At 39.5% G+C, this 10,761-nt stretch overlaps 1 protein-coding gene across 3 annotated transcripts in view; it reads right to left on the reverse strand.

Annotated features, from left to right (window-relative positions):
* The window catches only part of CTNNA1 (catenin (cadherin-associated protein), alpha 1, 102kDa), a 218,346-nt gene that overhangs the window by 205,195 nt on the left and 2,390 nt on the right, over positions 1–10,761 (reverse strand). For 2 of the 3 annotated variants that reach the window (XM_006891183.1, XM_006891182.1), the window contains exon 2: positions 10,445–10,640. The exons of the other annotated variant lie outside the window; for it this stretch is intronic. In XM_006891183.1, coding sequence (XP_006891245.1) covers positions 10,445–10,640 — 196 coding nt within the window. The remainder of the gene's footprint in view (positions 1–10,444; positions 10,641–10,761) is intronic. 3 annotated transcript variants of the gene reach the window in all.

The raw sequence follows: 10,761 nt of genomic DNA on the forward strand, positions 1-10,761 counted from the left end.
GTAGTGGTAAAGACAGCATGGTACTGGTACAATGACAGACACATAGATCAATGGAATCGAATTGAGAATCCAGAGATCAACCTATCTATCTATCTAACAAATAAAGTGAATTATGTTCTAAAAAAACGTAGAGAAAGACAGACTCAAAGTCTGGGGAAAAAATACACCAAGCAAATGGCAATCACAAAAAAGCAGGAGTGGCAATATTAATCTCTGATAAAATAGACTTCAGAATGAAAACCACCATAAAAGATAAGTAAGGGCATTATATCCTGATTAAAGGCACAATAGATCAAAAAGACATAACCCTGGTCAACATTTATGCCAAATGATAGACCAGCAAAATATATAAGACCACAGTTAACAGAACTGAAAAAAGAAACAGACAGTATCACAATAGTGGTAGGAGACATCAACACGTCACTATCACCAAAGAATAGGTCAACTCAAAAGAAACTTAACAAAGAAGCAGAAGTGCTAAACTATACATCAGCCAACTTGACCTTGTGGATGTATTCAGGGTACTATACCTAACTAAAACTCAATTCACTTTCTTCTCAAGTACACATGGTACATTCTCCAGAATCAATCACATATCAGAACACAAAGCAAGCCTTAACAAATTTAAAAAAAAAAAAACAAACCTGAAATAATGCAAAATATCTTCTCAGATCACAGTACCATTAAACTAGAAACTAACCACAGGAGGGTAAAGTTTACATAACCACCTGTGTGGAAACTAAATAACTCTCTACATGAAAGTTTAAAGAATCTTACAAGGCCTACACAAGAAAAAGACAGATAACACAATTAAAAAATGGGCAAAAGACATGGAAAGAATTTTCAAAGACGGTAATATTTGGATGGCCAAAAGACACATGAAGAAATCCTCAAAATCAATGGCAGTAAGAAAGGTGCACATCAAAACTACAAAGAGATACCATCTCACTCCAGTGGCAGTGGCAGCGTTTAGCGGGACAGCAAGCAAATGTTGGAGAGGACGTGGCAAAATAGGAACTCTTCTACACTGCTGGTGGGATTGTAAAATGGTGCAACCACTCTGGAAGGCAGTTTGGCATTTCCTCAGAAAGCTGAACATAGTTCCATATAATCCATCTGTTCCACTGCTTAGAATTTATAACCCAAGAAAATGAGAAATGAGACACGGAGACTTATACACCAATGTTCATAGCGTTACCATCGCAAGAGCATGGAAAATAGCCCCAAATGTCGAATCACAATCAAATGGATTGAGAAATTGTGGTGTGTTCACACAATGAAATACTATGCAGCACTAAGGAACAATAATTTTGTAAATCACTACCTTACTTGGGAAGGACTGGAGATCATTATGCTAAGTCAACTAATTAAATCCCATAAGGACAAATACTGTATAAGGTCATTACTGTAAAAAGTGTATGAGGATCCAAAAGAAGAAGAGTGGGAGCAGAGTGGGGAGGATGGGAGTGGGTTGGTGGAGGGAGTGCTTAATCATAGGGTTATCTAATTTGATGGGGGGAGGGAGGGGGGGAGGTAAAGGAAATGGGCAAGATCTAATATGGAAAACAATGTATATGAACTTTGAAAGTAAACCAATACAAGATAAAAATTTCGTTTTTTTAAAAAAGGGGGAGGGAATACACAGAATTACTGTACCAAAAAGAATTGATTGACACTGAACTATTTCAGGATGTATCATATGATCAAGACTGAAAGCACTGGCAAAAAATAAGATCCCTGGAATCAATGGGATACCAATTGACATTTTCAACTAAAAGATGCAGCCCTGGATATGCTTACCAATCTAAGCCAGGAAGTCTAGAAGATAGCTAACAGCCAAATAAGTGGCTGGTAAAATCCATATTTGTTCCTGTTCTCAAAAAAAAAAAAAAAAGTGATACCATAGAATGTAGACATTAAACAACAACATCATTAATATCACAGGTAAGCTAAATAATGCTGAAGATCATCCCAAAAACAGCTAGAACAGCACATTAACAGAAAAGTACCAGAAGTTCAAGCTGCATTTAGAAGAGGCCATGGCACCAGGGATATCACGGCTGATGTCAGATGGATCTTGGTACAAAGTAGAAAATGCCATAAGAATGAGAAGAATGTCTATTTGTATTTTAATGACTATGCAAAGGCACTTGACTGTGAGTCATAAAAAAAACTAAGGCTCGGGGCAGGGAGCTCTGATGGCCTAGTGGCAAGAAGCTGCAACTACAATCCCAGAGGTGCACGGTTCGAATCCACCAGATGCTCTGCCGGGGAAGGAGGGGCAATCTCCTCCTGTACCAGTCAGATATGATTTGACGGTACACGCACACAAAACTTAATAAAATTTAAAAAAAATTTAAAAAAAAAACAACTAAGGCTCGGGAACTTCTCCTTGCCAGAAGGAGCATGGAAGTGTGAGCGTAGGAATCGTGGCAAGCTTTTAGAGTTGAGTGCTTTTCCAGCATGTGTTTGATGTGCAGGTTTGCTCTGTCCCCGGGAGCAAGGCAAGCCAGGCTGGGCCTAGGGTTTGAGCCAGGAGGCCTAACGCCCAAAGGCAGCTGGGAGAGGAGGCGGCATGTTGTTCCTGGTTGGCTCCTCCCAGGGTCTCAGGAACTTCTCCTTGCTAGAAGGAGCATGGTGGTGTGAGGACAGGAATCGTGACAAGCTTTCGGAGTCAAGTGCTTTTGCAGGCATGTGTTTTAAGTGCAGGTTTGCTCTGTCCCCCGGAGCGAAGTAAGCCAGGCTGGGCCTAGGGTTTGAGGCAGGGGGCAGCCTTAAGCCCAAAGGGCCCTTGGGCCTGCAGCCCTCAGGTGAGGTTCAAATTGTTTTCCTGTCAAACATTCTTCTAGGTGGTATAGCACTGGTCTGTGCATTGCTGTACAGAGTTAACTCGTGGTTGCTGTGATGCTGAAGACTGTGACAGTGATGTGCCAATCGTGGTAATGGGTACCCATGGTGGACAGTGTTGGCTGGAGCTTCCTGACTAAAACAAGCCTGGAAGCAGGAGCAGCATTCACTTCCAAAAAGGTTTGCTTCCAGAAACTCTATGTACAAACAGTGCTCAGGCTGTTCATTCACAGGGTCACTATGAGTCATCTACGACTCAACGGCACCAAACAACAACAACAACATTGAGAAGAATGGGAATCTCAGAACATTTAATCATGCTCATGTGAATCTTACATCTAGAATAAGAAGCTGTTGTCCAAACACAGGAAGGGAACACTGCACTGGGAAAACAGAGTGTCAAGGACCTCTTTAAAGTGCTGAAGAGCATGGACATCAGCCAGCTAAAAGGCTGGAGTATACTTAAAAGGTAAAGATAGTGAAACTCTGTCTCACATACTTTGACGGGCCAGTCACTAGAAGAACACATCATGCTGGGAAAAGGAGAAAGTCAACAAAAGATTACCTTTAGTAAAATGGATTTACAATGATTGTTAACTATGGGCTACAGCAGGGGGGAAATTGTGAGGGCAGTGCAGGACAAGGTAAGGTTCAGATCTGTTGTTCCCAGGGTCACTCTGAGTTATAGTCAACTGGATGGCACCTAATAATAATTCTGGTGAAAGCTATTTCTTATCATTGTACATTGTACTTCCAATCTACTACTACTGGTCCTCTTTTTTTTTCCTTTCTTTAGTATCTCTCCTTTTTAAAAAGGGTTTCATGTAGGTCTTCTCATATTTTGTCATTCAGATGTCTTCTACCCAGTTAAAAGTTCTCTCTTCCTGGCCAGATTCCTAATCAATAATCGATACATTTGTCAACAATTACTAGACTACTCCAATGCCAACTTTCATGATCAGAACTGCATGACTACCACTGCTAACCACTCTAAATGGAAGATTCTGGATTGAGTGGGAGAAAATGTGTGAAACAAAACTGAAAATAATAACTTTTTAAAAAGAAAGACAAAACACCCAAAACCCCACATCACACTTAAGTTACTGCTGTGGAACCTTAAGACAATGATCCGTAGTCACCCTTAAACCTCAAAAATTCAACCCCAATATTCAACTCTCAGCCAAACAATTTATGTCATCTAGTCAGCTCCAAGTCAAAGCAACAACATTTATTACAGAATGAAACCCTCTGCATTTTCACAAGTTCTTCTGGGTCTAAGCCTACCATCACAGTCACTCCCTTCAATCTTTGAGGGCCTTCCTCTCATTATCTAACCCTCTAGTTTTTTAAGCACAATGTCCTTTTCCAAGGACTAGCATCTCCTAAAAACATGCTCAGAACACATGAAATGCAATTTCACCGTCTTTGCTCCTAAGGAGCACTCTGGTCACACTTCTTTAAAGTGACCAGGTAGGTACTCACTCCTTAAAAACAACCAATTAAATACGGTCAAAAGTGCAGCATCTGCCAAAGATAAAGCTAAAACAGAAGGATTAATGAAAATGAGAATTACAGGGAGAAAGTGAGAAAGGTATGATTACATTTTTTAGTATTGTAATTAAAGCTATAAAACGTGGATAGATGGTTGAATCTAAGTGCTTTGGAAATTTTAACTCAAATTCTCAAACTGTCATTAAAGAATGCTAAATATTAGGAGAAAAAAGAACTCATACATTTATATACCAAAGATAGCTAGTACTATTTCTTTCCTATGTACTGTTAAAATATATATTTATAGCAAATACACATTTCCTAATGGGCATGTGAGTTCTTTGTGAGATGATGAAAATGTTCCAGAGTTAGGTCAGGGTGATAGTTGCACAACTCTACTAATAACCACTGAAATACACACTTTAAAAAGATTACTTTAATGGCATATCAGTTATACTAATAAGAAAAAAATAAAACTATACCGATAAAAAAGAAATACAAGATTCTCCACACGTACCCTCCATTTACATTTGGCAATGGAGGGGGATTCTGTTTAAATTTTGAGAAAAAGAACATTTTCTCACATATTCCCTGAAGAGTAGAGTCAATTATCTCAGTCAAATATTTAAGACCAGGCACCATGTCACAGACCACAGAGAAGCTCATCAGAGTGGCACAGACTCTGCCCTCCTGTAGACTGAGGAGGTGCAGAAAAAACAATCTAGTTTTCAAACTAAGAATGACTTAAACAGGATAGGGGGGAAAGAAGCCTGGGAAGGAGTTCCAAGGAGAAATAACTGGTCCTTGCAGAAGGACATCATACTCAGAAGGGTAGAGGGACAGTGCTGGAGAGGAAGACCCCAGAGGAGATGGACTGATATGGGGCAACGGGGATTGGGGTGTTGGAATTGGTGAGACTGCCTCAGGACAGAGAAGAGTTCAGAACTGCTGTACATATAGGGTCACTATACATTGCAGGCAACTCAACAGCATGTAATAACAAAAACATACTATATTAATTGTTGGGTTGGTTTGGTTTTTTTATTTAAGCCTCTTTTAGAGTCAATAAGACCTTGGGGAGAGCCTTTGTATTTAAAAGTCAGTTATTATTATATTTTGGAGGAACATTCTTCTAAATGGTACAGCAATCTTTTGTCAATATGCTTCTGTCAATAACTTGGGGTTGCTGTGATGCTGAACTTTATGCCACGGGGGTATCAAATACCATAATAGTTAACCATAGTGGACAGTGTTTGGTGGAACTCCCAGTTTAAGACAGGTTTAGAAGCATCATCCATTTCCTAAACAACATGCCTCTGAAAACTCTATGAACTTTTAAATTATGATAGTTTATAGATAGGCTTCAGGCCTTTTGTTCATAGGGTTGCTATGAGTTGTGCTCAACTCAATAGCAATCAACAACAAAGTACCTGTATGCCTCAGTCCATACACAGTAGCTACATTAAACAACAAGCTTGAGTTGTACAAAGAAATACCTGTATGAAATGGATTTGGGTGCCACAACAATGGGGTTTCGGCTGCCATCAAACAGAAAAGGCTTACCTGGGCATTTTAACAAACATGAAGTAAAATGTCTTAGGTGTGTGGATCCTTCTACCACATTTACAAAATTGTGAGTTACCATCTTTTTAATTGCTTCATTTGCATGTGAAAGATAGACAATGCATAAGAAAGACCAAAGAATTGATGCCTTTGAATTGTGGTGTTGGTGAAGAATACAGCATACACCAGGGGCTACCAAATAAACAAATAAATCTGTCTTGGGAAATAATGCCAAAATCAAGGACACGGAGTCCTCCTCTCATACATTTGGGCATATTAGTAGTAGGGGGAGGTAAGTCCTTGGGAAAAAACAACATTTTTGGAAAAACAGAAAGAGAGGAAGATCCTCAACAAGATGGGCTGACAAAGTGACTACAACAACTGACCAGTGCACTGCCAAGACTGTAAGGATGGTGCCAATCAGTTGTTGAACAGCAGGGTCTCTGACTCACAGCTGGTTCAACAGCACCTAACAACATTATAAAGGGTTATATTTTTGATGTAATCAAGGATTAACACAAAAATTATGTGACAAAGATCACAGGATCTTGAATTTTCGAGCTGTTGTTATGTTGTGTTGTGTTGTGTTGTGTTATGGTGTTCTATTCTGTTGTGATGTGATGTTGTGTCAAGTCATGTCATGTCACACAAGTCACAGTGGCAGCACAGGGCATGTACAAACCAAAAGATATGGAGGTCCTCATTTTGGCTCAAATATGTTATAAATATATACAAACTCATTTGAAAATAGTGAGCTCTTTTGTTTCAACCGCCTGAGAAAACCATAAATCCAGAGCTAGCAAATTGGGTCAAATCCTGCTCACTTCAGTGTTTTGAAATAATTTCTTTTTGTACACATCCATGTTTTAATCATTTATATATTAAGAATTCTAGAGGTCTACTGGTAAGGAGTTGAGCAGACAACCCAAAGGTATGCAGTTTGAATACATTAGCTGCCACTGCTCACCACTGGACCAATTGGCAGCATCAGGATGGATGGTGAAGAGATTGAGATTGTACACAGCTTTAGTTTGCTTGGCTCCATAGTCAACAGTCTTGGCACCAGCAGCCAGGAAATTAAAAGGCGCATTGCCATGGGAAAGTCTGCTGTTAGGGACCTCTCCAAAGTGCTGAAGAGCAATGGTGTCTCTCTGGAGACTAAGGTGCGTCTGATACAGGCCATGGTCTTTGCAATCACCTGTTATGCATCAGAGAGTTGGACAATGACCAAGGAGGATAGAAGGAGAATTGATGCCTTTGAGCTGTGGTGCTGGAGAAAAGTATTGAGAATACCATGGACTGCTAGGAAAACAAATAGATTTGTCCTGGAAAGGGTTAAACCGGGTGGCTCCTTGGAGGCAAGGATTCTGAGGCTCCATCTAACATACTTTGGACATGTTGTGAGGAGAGACCGGTCCTTAGAGAGGGACATCATGCTTGGGAGGGTGGAGGGACAGCGCAGGAGAGGAAGGCCCTCTATGAGGTGGATTGATTCAGTGACTGGGATAATTGGGATGGGAGTGTCAGAGACAGTGCGATTGGCACAGGACAGAGCGGAGTTTAGGGCTTTTGTACATAGGGTCACTATGAGTCGCAGGCGACTTGACGGCACATAACAACAACAAACAACAACAGCTGCTCCACAGAAGAAAGACAATCTCCTCTTGTTAATGCCTCTGAAAACCTGCTTAAGATCAACTACGGGTCAATTCCAATTCGATGGTACACAACAACAACAACAGTTTCAACATAGATTTTATGGATTACTGTTTAAAATATCTACCAAGACTTGTACAGAAAATAAGTGTAGACTTCTCCTAGACTAAAGCAGTCAAAACATTTGAAAAAAGAAATCTTACACATCCTTACTTAGCAAGTAGGTGATCTAGTGGTTAAGCAACAGACTTGAAATGCAAATAATTTTAACTCAACTTTTTTAGGCAAACAGCTGTGAAGCTCTGTTGTTCGGTGCCATCAAGTTGACTACGAGTATTAGGGATGCTATGACCAGTAGACGTTGACGCTGCCCTGTAATGCAATATCCTCATGATCTCAAGTCATCCTCAAACCCAATGTAGCAGTCACTGTAACAACAGCACTTGTTCAAAGTCTCCTCTCTTCTGCAGACGCTCTACCTTTCCCAGAGTGTTGTTTCTCTCCAAAAACTGGTTCCTCTTGAAAATATACCCATACTATGTTAATCAAAAGTTTCACCACCCGTGCCTGTAAGGAGCACTTTGCTTGCACATCCTTCCAGACAGATTTATTGGTTCTTTTGGCAGTTCATGGTATATTCAAGACTCTTTGCCAAAAACAATTCAAATGCAGTGATTCTTCTTTTGTGGAGTTCTAGGTAAGATAATTACCCTGAACCTTAGTTTTATGTTTTATATGACAATTAAATTTAGAGCACTAAGGTCACTAAGGTCAATGTTTTGCATAAGTGTCCAGGACAACAAAAATAATGTCTAGAAAACGTATTTGCACTAATTACTTTAGGGAAATTTAAGAAATCTCATCACTTGCCACTTTTGAAATACTTCTCTTCAACAAAAAAAAAATTAATATATTTACTACTCAAGATTTTCCATTAACAAATCCAGAACAACTGGGAATGTTGGCTCCATTTAAGACATTATTACCTTTACTGTCACTAGGATAAATACACCCTAAAGCTCCATTTTCAAGTCAGTCACCAGAGGTACAATAAACTTCCCAGAGGCTAGAAAAGCATGATAAATAGGGATTCAATTATCTTTGCCCTGAAAGAACTTTCATCTTTGTTGGGAGTCATTCTGTTGGACCCGAAGCCTAAGATCAAACTAAAAATTTCAATTTACCTATCTCCCAGATATAAAATTTTCTTTTCACACTTGAATCCCCTGAATGATGCAAATATTTAACACACTCAGAAGGTAACCAAAAGGTTGGAGATTCAAGTCCACCCAAAATGCCTTAGAAGGCCTGAGGATGTTCTACAGAAAAACCAGCCACTGGGTTACCAGGGAAGTGAAGGGAGGGGGAGGGGAGTGAAAACCAGTAAACAGACACTAGACACATATTATAATGGATGAAAGGAAGGTAATATCTAAGAGAAGATTATGACAGTATCACACTAAAGACAGGGAAGACAGAAAGGTAAAAAGAAGGATTAATGGAAGTTAGAATTACATGAAGTAGGGGAAGTGTGACTACACTGTGGGTATTAAAAGTAATACTGAAGAAGTATTAGTTAAAAGAAAAAGTGATTTGCTTTCACCCAAAAACTTAAAATCCTATGGAGCCAAGGTCTACTCTGACACAGAAAATTGTCATGAGATAGACATTAATTTGTTTTTACAGGTATAACATCAATTATGACAATTTCTTATACAGTAACTACTGGGAAGCTGTGGGTAATCACTTTATTATCAATTCTAAGCCTTCCAAAAAGCCCAGTTATATTTCTTTCAAATTCAAGCCAGTGTAACTGAATATAAATTATTCACCATACCAGTTGTGTATAATGGGCATTTTCAGAATGCTTATCCATTTTTCCTTTTATCACTTCTATATCATAAGTATGAACTAAAAAGAGATTGCCAGAGGTGCATGGTTCAAATCCACCAAAAACTCTGTTGAAGAAGGAGGGGCAATTTCCTCCTGTACCAGTCAAATATGATTTGATGGTGTTGTTGTTGTTGTTGTTACGTGCCGTCGAGTCACTTGCGACTCATAGCGACCCTATGTACAACAGCCCTAAACTCCGCTCTGTCCTGTGCCAATCACACTGTCTCTGACACTCCCATCCCAATTATCCCAGTCACTGAATCAATCCACCTCATAGAGGGCTTTCCTCTCCTGCGCTGTCCCTCCCCTCCCAAGCATGATGTCCCTCTCTAAGGACCGGTCTCTCCTCACAACATGTCCAAAGTATGTTAGACGGAGCCTCAGAATCCTTGCCTCCAAGAAGCCACCTGGTTTAACCCTTTCCAGGACAAATCTGTTTGTTTTCCTAGCAGTCCATGGTATTCTCAATACTCTTCTCCAGCACCACAGCTCAAAGGCATCAATTCTCCTTCTATCCTCCTTGGTCATTGTCCAACTCTCTGATGCATAACAAGTGATTGCAAAGACCATAGCCTGTATCAGACACACCTTAGTCTCCAGAGAGACACCATAATAATTAAAAAAAGAGAGAGAGTTCATATAAGAGGAAAGGTAAGCTACTGTTCCATGCAATTTCAGAATAAAGGGTCAGCTATGAGTTTGTTTCAACTCTATGGTACTAAGACAGTCTGTCTCATTTATTTGTTATCAAATTATGTTATTTTTCAGACTTAAGTGCTTATTAACTGAAACAACCAAGAGAAGTGGATTCAGATTCTCCTGAAAGATCCTTTGTAAGCCACTCTCCCTAACTAAAATATGAGCCAATAAAACATACTTATTAAGTCATTTAGCAACTGGTAAGCGAAAGAATAAGATTATTAACCACAGGTGTCTTCTCCAAAGATTTTTCTAGGACGTCTCACCTCTACATAAAAAGGTTATATTGGCCTACCTTGTTTCCGAACATCTTCTACAGCAGCCACAAGCTCCTCCTTAAGAAACTGACTCTCTTTTGCAATTTTGTCACCCTTCTCCAAGAAATTTTCAGTTGCTTGTTCAACAGACGCAGCCAAAACATGGGCTTTCTTGGAACGACCTCTCTTCTTATTAGAAGGTCCCTTACTGTTGGTGTTTACCAGGGTTGTAACCTAAAAAATTCATTTTAAAAACTTATAAACTGCAGTCACTGAAAATGAAAGTAACAAACAGATAAGTTTAAAGGTAGCAAAAATAAATTCTTATAAAGAAATAAATATCACATTTGACAAG

Source organism: Elephantulus edwardii, unplaced genomic scaffold (genome assembly GCF_000299155.1).
Source record: "Elephantulus edwardii isolate Elephantulus edwardi_28Jun2011 unplaced genomic scaffold, EleEdw1.0 scaffold00095, whole genome shotgun sequence".
NCBI lineage: Eukaryota > Metazoa > Chordata > Mammalia > Macroscelidea > Macroscelididae > Elephantulus > Elephantulus edwardii.